This window comes from Chionomys nivalis, chromosome 22 (assembly GCF_950005125.1).
Source record: "Chionomys nivalis chromosome 22, mChiNiv1.1, whole genome shotgun sequence".
NCBI classification, from domain to species: Eukaryota; Metazoa; Chordata; class Mammalia; order Rodentia; family Cricetidae; genus Chionomys; species Chionomys nivalis.
Window position 1 is genome coordinate 42,059,720 of NC_080107.1, and position 19,952 is coordinate 42,079,671.

At 52.0% G+C, this 19,952-nt stretch overlaps 1 protein-coding gene across 4 annotated transcripts in view; it reads right to left on the reverse strand.

Annotated features, from left to right (window-relative positions):
- Positions 1-355: 355 nt before the first annotated feature.
- Positions 356-19,952, reverse strand: part of Vav2 (vav guanine nucleotide exchange factor 2) — a 177,064-nt gene continuing 157,467 nt past the window's right edge. For 2 of the 4 annotated variants that reach the window (XM_057754955.1, XM_057754954.1), the window contains 13 exons: positions 18,927-19,028; positions 18,482-18,570; positions 16,362-16,378; positions 15,776-15,797; positions 14,614-14,741; positions 13,382-13,456; positions 11,881-11,933; positions 10,092-10,208; positions 8,556-8,643; positions 7,297-7,420; positions 6,531-6,617; positions 5,577-5,731; positions 356-2,327 (listed from right to left, as the gene is read on the reverse strand). In XM_057754955.1, the coding sequence (XP_057610938.1) occupies positions 2,280-2,327; positions 5,577-5,731; positions 6,531-6,617; positions 7,297-7,420; positions 8,556-8,643; positions 10,092-10,208; positions 11,881-11,933; positions 13,382-13,456; positions 14,614-14,741; positions 15,776-15,797; positions 16,362-16,378; positions 18,482-18,570; positions 18,927-19,028 (1,105 nt within the window). In that variant the 3' untranslated portion in view covers positions 356-2,279. The remainder of the gene's footprint in view (positions 2,328-5,576; positions 5,732-6,530; positions 6,618-7,296; positions 7,421-8,555; positions 8,644-10,091; positions 10,209-11,880; positions 11,934-13,381; positions 13,457-14,613; positions 14,742-15,775; positions 15,798-16,361; positions 16,379-18,481; positions 18,571-18,926; positions 19,029-19,952) is intronic. The other 2 variants (XM_057754957.1, XM_057754956.1) reach the window with 1 other exon arrangement.

Genomic DNA, 19,952 nt, shown 5'->3' on the forward strand with positions numbered 1-19,952 from the left:
TGAAGAGGAAAGTACAGGCTAGGAGACTGGGATCCTAAGGCTGCTTTTGTCTGTAGGGATTGATGGGGACAGACAACACTTGATCATTTAGGTTTTCTATATCAAAGGACACAGGATTCATCCTAGAGGAGAAAAGTAATGTTTTTTATCGCTGAAGACCGAGGCTCTTGCTCTAAGACCACCTGCTGGACCCTGCTGGATTCTGTACCAGCCAGGCAGAAAGGACCATCTGGCAGTCAGACTTTGGGTAGGATAAACCCTACTGAACTTAGGACGCCAGCTAGTCCCTCCCAGGCACAAAAGTTTAACCACGGCTGCAGAATAGAACATAGGTTTATTTGTAGTAAAAACCGTAGTCTGGGGAGGAAAACCCATTGGCAAATGTACAATTGTTCCATTGGGGGTGCTGCTGGCTGTGGGACCCCCTCATCCCTGACTTGCATGCATTGTACTGCAAATGTTCACAGCTCATCTCAGGCCCCCAGTCCTCAGCCCTCAAATGGTGTCTAGTCTCCTGTAGAGGCGCCTGTGTACCAGCTTGCCCAGCCTTCCCATCACCCTGCCCAGTGTGGTGCAAAAACAAAAAAAAAAAAAACTAAACCAAACACAAACGTCAAAACAAACACAAAACACTCACAAAACCAGGGCTCTAGATTACTCTTTTTCTCAGTGTCCTTCATTATCATGACTTATATCATGACAAACTAAAATATACATCATTTTGCTATTATAGAATCTCTTATTCACAGATATATAATGGGAGATTTCGATGAAATAATTACAACTTTCCCCTCCCCTTTAAAACACAAACAGGCAAAACGAAATATAATAGGACGAAAACAACAACAAACAAACAAAAACCAGAAAAAACTAAAGCACAAGGGTGTTCTGAGGGCGTTCATATGGAAGGGGCTGGCAGAGTCCTCCCCACAGCCTGCGCTGGCACCAGGCAGGCTGGGCCGAGGAGCTGGGCAACGTGGCCTGTGCCCCTGACTCTCTGCAAGCCCCCTGCTCTCACACCAGCTTCTCACACCCGAGCCTTTCCAGGGTGTCTCGCCCTCTGCTGCTTCCCATCTTCTGAGTTCCTACGTGCCTCCCTCCACATCCCAGCAAGCTGTGTGTGGGCACCAAGCTGGAGGCCACGAGGCCAACGCTGGAAAATAGCCCCAGGTGCAGGTCCCAGCCCCACGCCAGCAGGGACAATGTCTCAAACCCTAGCCTTGGTTCTCCTCACCCGGGATTGTGCAGCAAGATGGAGGGAGAAAACAGGGGCTGGCCACGTCAGAGGTCAGTGGCTAGGAAGCACCAGGAGAGAGGCGGGGAAAGGGGTGGAGACACCCCAAGAGCACTTATTTTGGGTTGGCCTCAAGCCCAGTGTGTGGGCTGCAGGAATCTTTGTGGGGACACCTGGTGAGGGCTAGTGCAAAGGCCAGCAGACCCCTAGGGACCATGGTTTGGAATGCAGAAGATGCAAGAGTGCCTCCTGGAGAGAAAAGAGGCAGTGGGGGAGGGGAACCTGGTTCTCTCCCCTGCCCTTTGGGGTTCACTGATGTGTCCCCTGGCAGCAGGGCAGGAAAGACCTCAGGAAAGAGGCTTCGGAGCAAAGAGCAGTACCACTGATTCGGGGTGGGATGGGGGTGGGTCAGCAATGTCATCATTCCAAAGGTCCCTCCTGAAAGAGGGGCCCTGCCCAGTTAGCACCCAGCAGGACCCTGACGTGTTGGGAAGGGAGGCAGTCAGAGAAAGCTGCAGAGCCAGCATGACCCGATGGCCCCTGTGCAAACTCTCTGACCCTGCACCCCAGATGGGCCTAGTGTGTGCTACAGCATGGTCTGGTCCCGCCTGCCTCCTGAGACCTGGCATCCACTCCAGAGAGCAGCAGAAAAGACAGGCAGATCAGTGCAGGGCCGAGCAGACGGGGCTGGGAAGGGCCCCTCTGCTGTCCCCAGCTCTCCCTGGCACACCTGAACACTTAAACCAGAGGGGCAGGCAGTGTCTTCTGACCTTGGCTGTCATCCACACCCACCTGGCCACAGCGCCTGAGCTCCCTCTCCTTGGTGCTCTGGGTGTGGCCAGCACAGGTTTCCTCTATGTACAAGGAATGTATCCAGAGACGGGCCACCCCGGGCAGGTGACGGTGGAACACCTTCCCCATCCCTGTGGGCCATAACAGCTGCAGGCTTAGCAGGCAGTTCCCAGAGCCATGGAGTAGCCAGAGGTGGACTTCAGAGCTGGGGAGATTCCCAAGAACATCTGTGAGTCCTGGCCAGGTCTTGCCCTCACTGGACGCCCTCCTCTTCCACGTATGTCGAAGGAAACCAACCGATCTGAAAGAGAGGGCAGTGATGTCATGTCTGCATGTGTGTGCACACAGCAAGAAGGTGTGTGTTGGGGCAGGGACGGGAGGGGCTTAGGGAGATGAGAACCCCCGCTAAAAGCCAGAGATCTTAACCAGGTCTCAGTGAGCCTTGAAGAGAGACTGAGAGTCTGGACCTCATTCACGATCTACCTATGAGAAAGATGTCAGACCCTTCTGAGGACATTGAATCTCCCCACATCTCTTGACACACAACCTGGCTTTCTGCCATGAGTGTTATGAAAATCAAAAACAAACACAGGTAGCAGATAGGAGTCCTGGACCAGAATGGAAAGAGCTACCCATAGAGTTAGTAAGAGCTACCCCATAGAGTTAGTAAGAGCTACGCCATATAGTTAGTAAGAGCTACCCCATACAGTTAGTAAGAGCTACCCCATACAGTTAGTAAGAGCTATCCCATACAGTTAGTAAGAGCTACCCCATACAGTTAGTAAGAGCTACCCCATACAGTTAGTAAGAGCTACCCCATAGAGTTAGTAAGAGCTACGCCATATAGTTAGTAAGAGCTACCCCATACAGTTAGTAAGAGCTACCCCATACAGTTAGTAAGAGCTATCCCATACAGTTAGTAAGAGCTACCCCATACAGTTAGTAAGAGCTACCCCATACAGTTAGTAAGAGCTACCCCATACAGTTAGTAAGAGCTACCCCATATAGTTAGGAAACTGGTGAGAGGGCAGACATTCCATACAGAAAACAGGAGTCAACAAAGAAGTCCTAGGCTAGAAGCTGGATGCTGTGTCGCCCATCTACAACCCCAGCACTCAGACTAAGGATTGCCCTGAGTTTAAGGCCAGCCATGCCTTTTCAGTGAGACCCTGGCTTCAAAAATAAAACAAAACTAACCAATAGACAAAAAAGGAAGAAGGGAAGAAGAGGAAAAAAAAAACCCCTAGAATCAAAAGATACAATGACTTAAAAACTCTAAAAGGATTAAGTGACAGGTTAGACAGGGAGCAGGACTAATAGTAGGTCAATCCAGGATAGAATGGCAGATGGACTCTCAATCACGTTCAAAGTTAATTCCACAGCTAATGAGAATCTGGACCTGGACACTCCAATCAGAACCCATCCTAGCTAGATCTCAGAGGACAAGCCTTGGTTAAAGGATTTCCCAGACCAGACAGATGTGTCCGTAGGACTGTTTCGATTGCTAGTTGATATAGGAGCATTCTGCCCCTTGTGGGCAACATCATCCCCTAGGCAGGGTATCCTGAGACGTGTAAGATCAAACAAGCCCTTTCCTCCCCTAAGCTGCTTTTGGTCAGAGAGTTTTATCACAGCTGCAGAAGCATAGGACAGATGCTGTGACTGACACTGGTGAATGACAGTCCCGTGTATACCAACAAGAAGGCGTGGCCTCTGTCTACATATGAAGAAACAGAAAACCTAACAATGGGGTAAAATAACTGTCTTCTCTTCAAAAACTGTTATAAGTCATATAACAAGAGAGAAACTGAGGAACGGTCCAATTAAGATGATGGTCATGGCGAGTAGTCCATGTATCCAGGAAACAACAGCAAGAAGAAAGGTAATTGAGAAATTTGGCAAAATTAGAAAATTTGACTACAGATCAGAGAACTATATTATGTCAAAGGAGAAAAGCCTTGACTTCAGGAAATATTAATGAGTGAAGAAATATCATTTGGGCAATTACTTTTAAATACTAAAAAGTATAAGATACATGACAACACCACACAAAAACTGTGAGGAAAATAATTTATAATTCAAGGCTGTTAATTATAAATTCACACTTTCCCAGTGGTAAAAGTCATCACTACAGGGACTCTGTATAGTCCAAGTGCACCTGCAACCATCAGAATATTAGCACATGTGGTAAAAGGGTATATAACTAAAACACCCATCATGAGGAGGGAAAATGAAGTAGATATAAAAAATATTAACCCAAAAGTTGCTCAGAAAGGAGAGGGGAGCGACTGACTGACAACAAGCAACAAGATGTTGGTCTTACAAATGAATAGCCCACTATTTATACTAAATGTAAATGGACTACATAGGCCTACTAAAGGGCAAAGACTGCCACATTAGATCCACTTTAAAAATTCCAACTGGTTATAAGAAACTTATTTCAGAAAGAAAGAAAGAAAGAAAGAAGGAAGGAAGGAAGGAAGGAAGGAAGGAAGGAAGGAAGGAAGGAAGGAAGGAAGAAGAAAAGAAACTTATCTCAAGTACAAAGAAAGAGAAAAACCAACCATAACAGGAAAGAGTGTGGGGAGGTGGTTAGAAAAGCACCCACTCAAGGAAAACTGTTGCTGCCACTGTTAAAAGATAGGTTCAGCAGTAAAACTGCCGGAAATAAAGAGGCATTCCACAATGACAGCAGGTTAACTCAACAAGAGCTACTCACAAAAGCTCAAACTAGTTCTTTTCAAATTGTGCTACGGAATTGCCTGGACCTGGTGAGGGCCCCAGCTGCTTCCAAGACAACCAACATGGGCCCGCTTTCAGGGCCAGCCCTCAAAGTCGCTGCTATGACTTAACTGCCTCACTCTCTGAAGGGCAGCTGGGTATAAGTGAACACATCTGGGGCCTGCAACCCAGATGCCAAGCTCAGAGGTAACAGAATGGCTCCTGCTACCAGCTGCAGAACGTTCAGCAGGGGAGCCAAGGCTGCTCGGCTCTCTGCAGACAAGTACACTTGTCTGTGGGTACCTGCAGTCCCAGAAACACTCAGTTTTCCTGCTGGTGGCACATGGAGCTCTCTGCCTTTCCAAAAGGTTGCTCAGAGACCTGGGTCAAAGCCAGTGGCTCTAGAAGGGTCTTGGGATAGAGAGGGCTTTTTGTAGTATCTCTAGGGGAAAGAGTCTGAGGGAACCACCTGGCAGTCATTGGAAAAAGGAGGAAGGGACAGGGTGGGTAGGACCTGACGGGTCCCTGTGGCTTCTCTACCTGCAAGTGACCAGAAGACTGTATATAAAACCTGTTCCTGAGTGACCATAAAGGCAGAGAAACAGGGTCTGACACAGTACAGGGTCTGTGGGGCCTGGATCACAGTGAATATCTGGATTCACAGTCCTCCCCACCCCCACCCCTGTGACATCAGGGAGAGCTCAGACACAGTGTGCCTAGAACAAGGCTGAGCATGGTCGAGGCTCTAGAATAGCTTGTCTGAGTCCAACTGGGTCAGAGTTGGCACTGGGCCTCTTCACGAAGCCCTCCGGCCAGGCAAGTTACTCACCCGTCCGTTCGTCTCGCCTTTCCACCAGCCCTGGTCCCCGCCGATTCGGCTGTAGATCTTTACCACATCGCCTTCCCTCAGCGACAGCTCCCGCATGTCCCGTGCAGCGAAGTTGTACCTGGCCACAGCTGTGCCAATGACCCGCGGCGTGAACACTATTGGGGCAGACAAGGTGGGACATCACACAACCGCAGGAGCTGCTCAGTCAGGGCTCAGAGGCCCTCGGACTGAGCTAGGTCTCGTCCCCAGTACATAGAGTCTGGCTTTGTGCCCACAGCCAGAAGAAGGTCTCTGGAGGGACACACTAGCCTCCAGCTCAGAGCCTTTCAAACCTTGGTGGCTTTGGGTATATGAACACCCGTGCATGCACTAGCAGAGGGTTGGAGCTATCACCACCCATGCTGGGCAGCTATCACAGGCAGCAGGCATGTCACTGGTGAACAGAGCAGGCACCCACATCTTGACCACTACAGCCTGTGGTTCCCCCATCCCAGATCTCCAAACTAGACTGGAAACCCCCTGAACTGATTTGGCCCAGAACCCAGAAAGTCCCGTGGAACAGGCTGACAATGGCAGCGAGTGAGGGGACACAGCCACACACAGCAGGGCTTTGACTCTGGCAGCAGAACGCATGCTGTACCAAGGCTGACCGCAGCCCCTTCTTTTGCACCCATTCCATTCCCACGGCAGCTGTCACGGACGCAGAGCGGTTGCCAGCTCCGCCCATCCTGCCCACATCTCCCACAACCAGAGGCAAAGCTCCCAATGGCTGTGAAGGGTAACAACTGAGGAGGCAGGAAAGTAGCTATCAGCGTGACCAGGAAAGAGCCCTGCCTAATGTGTCCTCCTGTGCAGCAGCCTCGGTGGCCCTGATTCCCAGTCCCCCTCCCCACCCGGCACCAGGCTGCATAGCCAGGGGGACCCATTGGGCTGAGCCCTGAGCAGTAGAGGTACCTGACCAGAAGGGAGCGGAGGGGCCCTGAGGGGCAAAGCTGAGGCCCTGAGGACTGAGAAAAGAAAAGTTGTAGGAGGCGCAGGAAGCTGCAAAGAGGCAAGAGAAAGCGTAAGACAGAAGGCAGGATGCTGACGGCCGCGGAGCACAGGGGATGCCAGGCTCTACACCTCAGGAGGGCACCAGGAAGGGCAGGGGCCTAGCATAGGCACAGCTAGACCACTGCTTGCTCTCCACCTATGTCTTGAAAAGACAACGGGGCCCACTGCCATAGAGGATGGCAACCCTCTGACGGTCTGCTCTGTCTGGAGTGGGGGAGGGGAGGTCTCAGGGCTCTGCAGGTCCCTGTAGACTGGAGACATGGCTTACTTAAGGCAAAGAGCTCTGAGCTGGAAACCAAATGCTCTGGCCCTCTGTCTGTCCCAAGGTGCAGGTTGCGCCCCTGTCCTCGGCTTTGGAGTCCCCACTTTAGGCAGATAGCTGGCTCGCACATCCCAGGCCCCAGGGCACCCTGGGAGGGATCTGCTCTCAGATCCCACCCCACTGCTTCTCACTACTGTCAGCTCCAAGCACAGGCATCAGGAGCCAGAGGGGCAGTGCAGGCCCCATCTGCTACACGAAATGGGAGGGGGCATGGGCCAGCAGCAGACAGATGGGTGGGCCGGGTCCACGCTCGGGGATGGGGGCAACAACTCTCGACCCAGACGGACAGGGAGCATCTTGGCCCTGGAAGTGTCCTGGCTGAATATCCCTGGGCCCAGACATTACCTGAGGACCGGCTTGAGGTCCTGATGGTGGCGCGCTCCCGAGACTTGTAGGGGAACTTGAGCGTAGTGTCCAACTGCTTGAAGCTTTCCTTGAGTGAGTGGCACTGGTAATACTCCACCAGCTCCTGCAGGGGGCGCACACTCACCAACGGCTGGAGAATCAGGAACCCTCCCACCTCCTGGGCTCCTCAGAGAGCCCCTCACTCCAGCCCAGTCCAGCTAGGATGGTCAGTGCCTCAAAGATTTCTCCCTCAGCTTTAGTGATCCCAAATATTGCTGAAAGAATGCTCTGGAAGAAATGCCAAGGTTGGAGGACAAGCTGCTGAGTGAGGGCACACCTGCAGGGTTAATGCCATGAGGATAGTACCAGGGAGAGAACTGGGCAACAATGAATGATGGCCTCATGAAGAGTGGCATCGTGCCTTTGTAAGAGCCCCATCAACGGTGGCCTGGCTGCCCCGAGAGGCACCTTGAGCCTCACCTGACGGTACATGTTGGCTTTGGGTTGAGAATAGATTTTAGGCACCTTCTGTTTGCCTTTGTGTTTTCCCATGGGCCACAGAGGGGAAAGGAAAGCTCCAGTGACCTACCAGAGGGCAGTGTTTTTGATTAAAAGAAATATGGGGCCAGGTGTGGTGGCGCAGGCCTTTAATCCCAGCATTAGGAAGGCAGAGGCAGGCGGAGCTTGGAGAGTTTAAGGGCAGCCTGGTCTATATGAATTCTAGACCAGTCAGGGCTACATACGGAGACCCTACCTCCAAAAACAAAGAAAAAGAGCTGAGGTTGAGGTTGGGCCCAATTGTAGAGCAATTGCCTAAAGTGTGTGAGGCCCTGGGCTCCACATTGGTACCGAAAAGGGGATGGGGTGGAGGGAAGGAATACCAGAAACATTATCATGTCGCTTTAAGGAACACTATGCCTTCCACTTCATTATGGTGGGGCTCACCAAAGAGGTGGAGAGACTAGGGTTGAGGTTGCTTATAGTCTCCTGTTGGGTGAGAAGCCTCCCTGGGCCTTGGTTTCTGCTCTGTCACGTGACCTAGGGAAGGCTTTAGAGTGTCCCGACTCAGGTACAACATTCTTCCAACTGTCCCAAGGTACCCGATCAAGTTCCCCTAAATTTTGCCCCACGCTGGTAAGAATCATCCCTCCCTAGGCAAAGAGAATGGGCCATCGGGGAGCAGAATGGCTGTGGAGTGGAGAGGCGTTGCGGCCTCTGCGGCCAGGGGCTGGGGCAGCAGGAGTGCCGGGCACACGTACCAGGAGGCTCTCAAACTTCTTGGCTTCGGTGATGTGGATCCAGTTGTCCTTCTCCACGACCTTGATGTGCTTTACCTCATCATTGAACCTGGATGGACACAGCACAGTGGTTACTGCACACGCACACAGTCCCAGGTTCACTCCAGATCTGTTCCAGGGGGGATCCTGACCCAAACCTCTGTACCACCTCTGCAGTCACTCCAGGCCAGCCATTTCTCCAACACTCCATTGGGGCAAATCCGGGACCTAGCCCAGTACTCTCCCTGACTGCTTGAAGTCCATACTCCAGAGTCCCTACTACCAACTCACTCCTCTCCTCCCTTCCCTTCACCCTCTGCAGGTTTCTGCTGCCTCCAGTCACTGGCTTTGGACACTGGGAGATCCTCCTTCTCCCTGTAAGCAGTGCACACTGCCCTGATCTCAGTTTCTAACATCCTCCAGGCTGCTCCAGAAGCACAGAGCACAAATCCACTATGGCTCAAAGACAGCAGAGCCTGCCCTCATCCATCACCATTTTTAGTTCAAGTGCACCCAACCTAGAGAGCCTTGGGGGGCTCTTCTGAAAGTCACCCCAAGCCATGTCAGGCACCACGGCCAAAGACATCACACGGACAGAAAACTGGAGCCAGTATCCCAATGACTGTGGGTGTAGGAAGGCAGTCAGTGAAGCAAGAGAACCCATCTTCCCATCCCATGTATATCTGTTCATGAAGGTAACACAGACTGGGCACCTTGGCCAGGGCTGAGGGCTGGAGAGACATCCCAGGAATGTCTAGGAATACAAGGTAGGTTCAATACCCTGAAATCAGCTAGAGCAAAAACTGACTAATGAGTAATCAAGCTGCCAGGTGGCCAGTCTCCCACTCCACTGGACCTTTGCAGGCACCTAGCTGTGTCACCCTGGACTGCACGTGTGCTATGAGCCACATCAATAGGACCCCCACGGTGGTGTCCTGAAGGTCGGGCATACACAAGACACAGTGGACACTCCTATGAGGTGGGTGTGACGTCTACCAGGTCATCACGTGGGTTGGCTATAGGCTATGCGTTTCTTAACCCTGTAACACCTAATAACTTGTGCCCGTGGGTGTCCTGTACTGAGGAAAACAAACTGCCAGGTTTTTTGTTTCGTTTTGTTTATCTGAGGAAAGATGCCCAGAACAAGGGCCTGTGGTCTAAGCTACAAGGCTGTCATGGTCACTGCTGGAGTTCTCCAAGGGTCCCCAGATGCCACAAAGGAACACGATGGGTACATGCATCCTACCTAAGACTCCCTGGACAGGCAGCCAGTACATCCCTGACAACACCTCCTAGTGTCCCACCAGTCCACCTGTGTCTGAAAATGCTCCCTCCTCGACCCACGTGGCCATAGAGCTGTGTCTAGTGTAGCCAGCACAGGCGAGGAGTTCCGACGTCTAACATGAGTTCTCTGCCGCTCCCTCACCCAAGATTTTCTAGCCTGAACATCGGAGAAGACCCACTCCATCCCCTCAATAACAGGTCCGGGGGGGGGGGGGGAGACAGTCCTAGGCTTACTTGATGCTGATGGCGAAGCGCTCAGCCTCGGCTGGACGCTCTCTGATGAGGTAGGTCCCGCTGGGATGAGACTTGAGCAGGTTGTCTGTCTGCTGCCGTTCCATGTTGCCAGCAAACCTGGGGTTGGGAAATCAGAACTGTGACACATTGCTGAAGAGGTGGTGGCCTTGGTGTGTACATGTCACCTGTCTCGGGCTTTGCTCCTTGTCTGAACTTTAACCTTTGAGGTGAGGAGATACGCGACTGATGAGGGGTTTGTGGCCATGTCCTGACCAGAGCGCAATGTGGGGAACAGCACCTTAGGTCAAGAATAGAAGGATATCTGAGAAAGATGTCACTGGGGAGAGAGATGAAAGCGCCACAGCCAGGCAAGGGGACTGTTCGAAGCACAAACTTCTACCAGACCCCATTTTTCTAAATTGTTTTCATTGTTTGAAGTAATGATGTGACATCTTGGGGAGACACTCTGGAGTGTCTCATACAGAATGAGATCTGAGCAAAACTAGGCCGTTGCCACCATCAAAATAAGGTGGTCAGGTTGGTCACCTCAGCAAAGCAATCCCATGTTCCCACAATGTGACACCATGCGCCTAATCTTCAGCAATGCTGCAAAACCAAGATAGATCTACAGCTAATAAATCAAATCTCTTGGTGGGTGGGGGAGAGGGGTTACTTTCTTTAATAGCAGCCACTGAAAGGTTGCCCACACTCTGGTTATGAACTCCGAGGGTCACACACACTATAAAAGTGGGAGGTGCCAACTGGGAGCCGAGGAGTGGTGGAGGCAACATGGCTAGAATTCACTACACACATCTGAGATTGTTGGAGAACGAAAACATAATTCAGACACCAAAGCAACTGTGGTGGATATTCTTGAGTGTCAGCTTGAGTCACCGTGGGAACAAGTCTCTGATGTCTCAGGGGTGATCTCCATCAAGCTAATTGAGGTGGGAAGCCCCAGGCTCCGTGCGGGTGGGGCACAGTCCCAGGGGATGGGTTCTCAGACTGAATAAAAAGAAAAGCAAGCTGAGCCAGCATTTGTTCATCGCTCTGCTTCCTGATCATGGTTGCTTCCCCATGGCGTACTGTACCCCGGAACTAAATAACCCTTTCTTTCCTTAAGTGGAACTACCGTGCCAGGTAGTTTGCACAGTAAAACAAATAAAGACTCCATCGAGGGAAAGCCCCATGATCTCTATGACATCGATCATTTGCTACCTGCAGGGCAGGACAGGGTGGGCATGCACCCACGGGACCAGTGGGCTTCCTAGAGAGATGCAATAGGACAGACAACAGTGAGGGGCTAGGAGGGGACAAAGACACAGGAAGCTGTGCAGACATGTGAGGTCTGGGGACAAAGGACCGAATGGGGAATGAGCCCCATCTGGGGTTAGAAGTGTGTGCTGCCATGCGGGGTTATGCGTCTTTGAGGGGTAGTTCTAGGCACTGGACACAGCAGGGACAGAATCAATAGGCCAAGACTCACGTGACCTGTGACCATACCCAAACATCCACCTTTATCCTTCCACGTTACCCAGCTTCTCTTCCCACCAAAGGCATGATTACAAACCACAAATACATCACCTCTACAGCTTACATAAAGAAGCCCAGTTAAGCCTGCATAGGGAAGGGCTCATTACCACAAACATGGGAGCCTACGGATCCACGTTAGAGACAGGGAGATAGCCAAGGTAGGGCTCAGTTTCCCCCTGCTCACAGGCTTACAGGGCCACACCCTATGGCACAGGGGCCTCCAAATGCCCGAGTCTGCAGCCCACAATCCACTTACCAGGGGTATGCAGTGTAATCAATCTCCCGGGATGGCGGGCGGCCAATAGGTGGCTAGGGACAGAACACAGGTACATTAATGTCCCCTGGGGCATGCAGTAGAGGGGAAGTTTATGAGAAATTCAACCCCGGGACCAGCAGTCTATCCTGGGCGAGAATTTCAGGTGAACTTAGCCCAGCACCCCTGAACTGTGACATCACTTCCAGTTTCCTCTGAGCAGGCATTTAGGACATTGACGGAGAGAATGACTGACTTGCCCGGAAGGCCTGAATGAATGAATGAAATGACTGGCTTTCCCAGAAGGCCTGAATGAATGAAATGACTGGCTTTCCCGGAAGGCCTGAATGAATGAATGAAATGACTGACTTGCCCGGAAGGCCTGAATGAATGAAATGACTGGCTTTCCCGGAAAGCCTGAATGAATGAATGAATGAAAAGACTGACTTGCCCGGAAGGCCCGAATGAATGAATGAAATGACTGGCTTGCCCGGAAGGCCTGAATGAATGAAATGATTGATTTTCACAAGGCCTGAATTAATAAGGAATCAACAGCAAACTTAATTCCTGGGAGGGAAAGGCCGGAGGCCACAGAAACCCCCAACAGTGGGCAAGAGGTGACCACACTCAGGAGTACTGTGTCCCCCATCCCTGACCCCTATCCTCCTTTGCTATGGGTTCCCCAGGTCTATCCAAAGAGTTCTTAGTGTTTAATATTTCCTTCAAGCAGCAGATGAACCGTAGGTCTGGGGTGAGCAGGGACGCTTCCTCTCCCAGCCCTTTCAGGGAGAAGGAAGTGCCTCACTTTCAGCTGTCCTTGCGGGGAGAGGGGTCAGGTTATTCCAGGCCAGCTCCTTGCTGCTTTGGACAGCAGAGCCAAGAACAGCCTTGTTTGTTGTTCCTAACGAGATCCAGCTCTCAGGCCTTGTGTCTGGGAAGCTTCCTCTTCTCCCAGCTATGAGGAGGCATAAAGAGCCTTCTCCACAGGGGAGGGCAGTTTCAACTGGGTGGATGCCCACTTAGGCTCAAAGAGAATGGGACTCTTTGAGAAAGGGTAGAAGTTGTGGCCCCGTTGGAGTTAAGTGTGTCATTAGGGATGGGACTAGAGGTTTCAAAGAGCCCACGCCAGGACCCTGCAGGATGCAGCTCTCAGCTGCTGCTCTAGAGCCATGCACGTCACTATGGCCCTGCTATGCTCCCCACTATGATGATAACGGGCTAAGCCTCTGAATCTGTAAGCGAGCCCCCAATGAAATGCTTTCTTTCCTCAGAGTTTCCCTGGTCATGGGTCCCTTCACAGCAATAGATTAAGACATCCACAGGTCGCTCACACTCAGCCCCCAAAACTTCAACAGGCAATAGCACCCCTGCCCACCCTGGGATGAACTGCTCTGCCCCAGATGTGGCTTACTGTGGCCATCCAGCAAGGACAACCTGACTCCTTGGCCCTAGAACTCTGCATTTTGGACCCTGTGATGGAGAAGCCACAGGAAAAAAGACTCACCCTTCCATCCACTGGGCAGGGCTTCACGGATGAGCTGGGAAAATACCCTGACTTCCGGGTTTGAACCAGTCGCCCCTGGAGAAAGAAGCAACCAGGAGGCATGAAGGACCCTTGGGTGCCTGTTTCTAGACAGACACAAACCCCAGGCCCGACAAGAGTGTCACCTCCCTGCTGCGACTTAGTCCACCTCACCACCACTTGGAGCAGAGCGGTGAGGACGGTCCCACTTTACAGATAAACAACACCGAGGCTCAATGCAAGAGCCAAGTGTTTCTGCAAGTCCACCTAAGAGACGGGTGACACCCAGGAAGGGGGTAGAGAGGAGGATGCAGACCTTGTGTGACGCTTAACTGTCAATTTGACACAGCCTAGAATCATCTAAGAAGAGTTTAGTAAGGAATTGACTACATCAGGCTGGTCTGCCTTTGTGGGGGGTTAAGTGAGGTGAGAAGAGGTAGCCTTAAGGGGCAGTACCACTTTCTGGGCTGGGTCTCGGTGGAGAAGCTGAGCTAAGCACTAAGCATGCCTTCCTTCTCCCTGCTTTTGACTATGGATGTGACAGAAAGTTTCAAGCTCCTGCCTGACTCCCCTGCAGTGATGGACTGGAACCTGGAGCCGTGAGCCAAATAAACCCCTTCTCCCGGATTGCTTTCTGTCGGGGTATCTTGTCGCAGCTACAGAACGAAACCGTAACACCTGGGATGCAGAGCATCCTTCAGTCTCATGTCATGTGACTGTCTAGTCTGGCTCAACGGTCTGGACTCAGTTACTGATGGTGTCCTTGGGGAAGCAAGAGAGTACAGATATCACCAACCTTCAAACTCTGTACTCCAAGCTGGCCAAGGAGTCTCAGGGTTCCTTAGGTGTTGGGGCTCAAAAGAAAGACACTCCAGCTCAGAACTGTAAACTAGCCCACAAGAATATCAAGGGGGGTACCATGTTTGTCTCGCTCCTACCACACAGGGTGCTGGGACCAATCTCTAACACTGAGGGACTATCAACTGGAATGGGGACATTGGAGACGAGGCACAACATGGTTTGGACAGAACCCAGTGGGGGCCTGTGGGGTCCACTGAGGCAGGAAGGACAGAGCAAACAAGAGTCTCTGTGGAAGCACGCCGCACCCCTACCTGTGTAGTAGGGCGTCACCCCCAAACCTCCCTGCTTTGGCCTTGGGGGATGGGCAGGGAGAAGCAATGCTGCACACCTCCCCTCCAGGGCCCAGAACTCACCTCCCACCAAGGAGAATCGGGGTCACCCCGGAGCAGCTCTATCACGTCCCCTGTCTGGAAGGTCAACACTGGCTTCCCTGGAGGGGCTGGGTTACCATGGTAATTCTGCACAGCAACCATCTTGGGACCTATGGATGACAAGGTAAAAGAGGCTGACTCACTGGTGACCTCGTGTCTGCTGGCAGCTCACCCCATCACAGACCCTTTCTGGTCTGGGGAACCCTATGGTGAGACTGCTCCCCAACACAGAGGCGCCTCACTACCCCTTTACTCCTGCATCTTTTTGATAAACATCCTAAGTAGATAATCTATTCAATGAAACAGATGCCAGAAGAGTTCAATGAACAACATTTATTTTTAGATGGTGCTTTATGTCTCCTCCAGACACCACTGAACTGGGATCTGCAGTGTAAAGTTGGGGTGGGGTCCCATGTTAGAGATGAGGGCACTGGTCAGAGGCAGGCCTGAGACGTTGCAATGGAGATGGAGGCTGAGCCTCCAGGAGCCTGAGGTTATCCTCAGATGGAGTCCCGTTGTGCCCCATTCTCACCCCAGATGTTCAAAGATGTCACAGAACTGTCTTGCTGGGCCTGGTCCAGGTCTCCATGGCCCAGCACTGTCAACATCTGGGTAGGGATTAAGTTTCCTCTAAGGAAGCTCAGACTTTGTCTAGGATCTGAGGCATCAGGCCCGCCTATTTTAACAGTCTGGGCAGTCCAAACCAGGGGCAGAGAAAAATGGCAGTGGTCCCTGGACTTCCTGCCCACTCAGGTTCTGGACCAGCAGCTTGGTAGCTCTCTGAGCTGGGGTGGAAGGTCCTTGCCTCTCTGCAGGCTGACCCTTTCCCACCCTATCAGAACCTAAGTAAACCTGGGGAGGCAGCCAAAGGGTCCAGGGCAAAGAATGACTGTGCTAGCTGGGCGGTGGCGCCCGCCTTTAATCCCAGCACTCGGGAAGCAGAGGCAGGCGGATCTCTGTGAGTTCCAGGCCAACCTGGAACTAGAGTAAGTTCCAGGACAGCCAAGGCTGTTACACAGAGAAACCCTGTCTTGAAATTAAAAAGAAAAGAAATAAAGAAAAAAGAAAAAAAGAGAACGGCCGTGCTAAGCAGCCACCATACGCCTATATAGACTGCAAGGGCGGCTGAGCCCAGCGCACTCACCTGGGGCGGCTCCAGGAGCATCCTGTGAGGACAAGGACAGAGGGTTAGGGAAGGTGCTCCACCCTTAGTGCCCACATCAGCACTACCCACAGGAGGGTCAAGGCAGGAAGCAGGAGAGCAGGGTCATGTCCTAACCTCCAGTGAAGGTCTGCAACACTATTTCCTCTCCCAACATTAGCCAGACCCCATCCTGTGCACCCCAACACGGTTACATACCCCCAACTCCCGCCTCCCCCGCAAGCCTCCCTGACTATCCTCCAGCATCTGTTCTGGACACGCCTTTGGAAAAACAGCCAAGTGCTGTGTGATGGAGCCAGCTCCATCCCCTTGCAGGGCCTGGGTAACAGGACTGGACTCTACAGCTTGCTGGAGACATGGCTCATGCGCTACGATGACTTTGGTGACCTGTCCCTGTGGGCAAGCATGCTGTGCTGAGGAGGTGCAGCTACAGCTGGAGATCCCTAGGGAGTTAGAGCGGGTGAGTTGCTAGGAGACACCCCAGCTATCGGGCCACCAGGAGGGAGCGGACAGACACACTTCGGTGCTGGCACAGCCCCAAAGAGTGGGAAGAGTTGGGAGCACTCACCGAGTCTGCAGAAGAACCTGAAAAGGAAGCAGAGCAGGGGTCAAAGTGGAAATGCCATAGAGACGTAGAACATACAGAATGGGAGAGAGGTAAAAGCCACGTGGTAGGATGTAGATTAATAAAATTATGGATTAATCTAAGAGCTAGTGGGACAAGCCTGAGCTAACGGCCAGGCCTTCACAATTAATAAGCCGTTTCCGTGTTGTTATTTGGGAGCTGGCTGGTGGGGCAGGAAATGGCTCATTAAACTGACCAATACCAGAGGAGCTCTGACCAAAGCATCAGAGCCAATCAGAGGGAAAGCAGCCTGAAGAGCAACAGCATCCCCTAGCAGAGGAGCAAGGGGACCATGGGTTCCACCCGCAGGGGAGTCACAAGGCCTGGAATAGTATCTGATGCCAGCCAGGGGACGTGATGACAGGATACGGTCTCTGGAAGGACCCCATGATGTCAGATGGAACAAAAGCCCCGGGAGACTAGGACCTGGCACCCGGGGATGCAAAAGGAAGGAAACACCCACAGGGCTGCGGGTGCCTGAAGGAACCAGGACTAGGGGTTTTCTTTCCTTTTCTTCACACTTCTCTACATTTTAAACTTTTTCTAGGCAACAAGTATCTAATAATTATTAAGAGGCGGGGGAAAGTAACTCTAAAAATGTGTTTTCTAAAAAAGGAAAACTTAAAATGTGAGCCTTCGGCTCTTTCTATGGCTTTCGTTTGTTTACTTTGAGACAGGGTCTCATGTAGCCCAGGCCGACTCCAAATTCTCTCTAGAACCAAGGATGTTTTTGTCCTGATTGTCCTGAGGGTACTTTACCAACTGAGCTAGACACACACAACCCACGCCTCTATCTGGGTAAGTTCATTAGTCATGTTTCTTCTCTTATCTTTTGTTGAGACAGAATCTCACGATGTAGTTTTGGCTGGCCTCGTGGAGATGCGTCTGTCTCTGCCTCCTGAGTGCTGGGATTAAAGGTGTGCACCACCACCACCACCTGCCCTAGCATCTTTTTACTTCATGTTTTATTTTTAGCCCCCATATTTTCTATAATTAAGCTTGTTAACTTTTAGAATAGAATCTCACACACACACACACACACACACACACACACACACACACACACACACAGTAATTAGGGCAGTTGTCTTGCATGAGGGGCTTATGGCCACAAGAGGGCAACATTGACAAAGTCAATGCCATTGTCAAGACTTTTCTAGGGCTGAGTTGGAGGTGGGACCTACTAACCCAGAGACCTAGGAGACTGCTCAGTAACAAGACCCCAGGACCTGGTCAAACACAAGAGGATAGGTTTCCACCGCGAGGAGGGCAGGTGCAGGGTTGTCCTGCTAGAAGAAAATCCAGGCATGGCTCAGCCCGGGGTCTCAGAGCAAGTTAGCCTCCTGTAGGTGGTTCCTGTGTTGGCGTAGCCTGATACAGCAGTACCTCCCCAGCGAATGGTGAGGATGGGGCTCCCATCTGAAGCACAGAGAATGGAGCCTGACACTTAGCAGGTGCCACTACCTGTGCAGGGCTGTCCCTGGGACATGCTGCCAACATGCCAACTTCCTGTCAGAGGAAGTTTGGGGGTTGGCAGAGAACACTTCTAGCATGACTGAGACCCCAAGGCAGATTTCACTCCAGCATCAGAGAAAAATACGACAAACGCCTAAGCTTGCTGCTCCCATCTGGGCCCACTGCTCAGTGAGGCGTGTATTCAGCCATTCACTAACCAAGCTGTGACGGCCAGGACACTCCTGGAGGAAGAACCAGGAGTGAGAGCCAGTTATGATGGGGATTTATGGTGAAAATCCCCACATTCCTGCTGAGAACGTCCTGTGTCTTTTGTGGATGTGGGTCAAAGGGACCATGAACTTACTTCTGGGATGGGCCAGAGGTGCAGTAGGTGCAGGGGGGAAAGTCACAAGAGGTTTGGAGAAGAACCACTCCCAGCTATGGCTTTTGATAACCACCCCCCAGCCAAGTATCTTCACATCTTGGCCTCATTTGACCCCTTCCTAAGGCACAGAACTGTCATGGGGTGAAAGGCAGTGTGAGCAAGGGGTCCCCGCAATCGGGGCACTGTCAGTGGGGCACGTGCCCATGCACGGGTGGGTACTCACTGATCTTGCAGGGGGGCATCACTTCCAGGCACTCCTTGTGTGCACCGACGCCACATCTGGTGCACAGGTAACCCTGATAGAAGGTACCCCTGTGTGTGGGAGGGTGGGAGGTGAGATGGGGGAACAGTTTTCTGCTCCCTCAGCCAGTCATCACCCTGGTCAAAACCTATCAGTCTACCTGGAGATCTGCTCTAGAGCATCCACGCCCCCAAAGCACCTGCTGTCCCCTGGCCCCTCACTCCACGGTCCCCAGCAGAGGCAAACCCTCTGCTGGACCCAATACTCCAACGGCCTTGGCTGCTGACCCTTATTGATTACCTCCCTGGTTCTTGGAGGCATTCTATGGGGCTAAAGGGGGCGGTCAGGTGCCATGGTGTCACAGGGCAGCTCAGCAGAGTGCCCTGGAGGCCAGGGTAGAGTGGGTAGATGGGCAGAAGAGACCCACCTGAGGAACATCCTGCAGGCTTTGCAGTTAGTGGTCTTGTCAAACGTGTACATCTGGAAGCTATGGTGATTGGCATTGGCTTTGTCTGGCTTGATGTTTGACCTGGTGGAAGGAGAGAGTAGGCACTCCATGCCCAGACTGCCTGAGCCCATGAATACAAGGACAACCACTTGAGGACCCAGGCTGCACACACCAGGAGCCTGGGTCTCCCCACACACATCAGGGAAAGGGTAGAGGGTATGGGGGTGTGGGAGCAGGGCTCTTAACTACACCACGCCGGCCCGAGAGTGCCTCCCGGGCGAGGCAGAAGGTTACTGAAAACGGCCCCAGAGTGTCAAACTTAGCTTACATCGCTGCCCTCCTTGTCCACTGTTTTCCTCTCTGAGGTTTTACCGACAATCCAATGTGGACTGAAAACCTTACACAGAAAATTCCAGAACCAAGCAGCTCACGGGTTTTTGCCCCTGTTGTAACATGAGAAAATCTCTCTAACCCAGGACATGGGCTATCCTCTGCCACTGTGTCCGTGCTATGGGAGCTATCCACCTGTTAGCAGCCACTTGGTGACCGTCTGGTAGCAAATCACCTGTCACAAACACACAGGACTTGCAGTCCCTGTATTCTACTCACCACTGATCCCTGTGCAAGCACAGTGATTTCATTACAACCAGGTATATAAGCGTCTAATAACCGGTTCTCAGTTCTTAGCTGTACTGATGTACGCAATGCATCCTACCATGGTTCTGCACACCTATGACATTGTGTACCCATAAGGCTTGGTGCTACTTTGGTTTCAGGCACTTGTGGTGGTCCTGGACTGTGCCCCACGGAAGGCAGGGTAAATACACTCAGGTTTACACTTCCCAGTGTAAGTGCTTATTTGCACAAACGTGGAACTAATGACTAGCTCATGGTCACACCCCGAGACCACATTCACTGCATCCTCTCCACCATCAGACTTGAGAAGGTAGGACAGACAGACAGACAAGGAGGGAGAGGCATGCACGAGGAGGATGCTCACAGGCA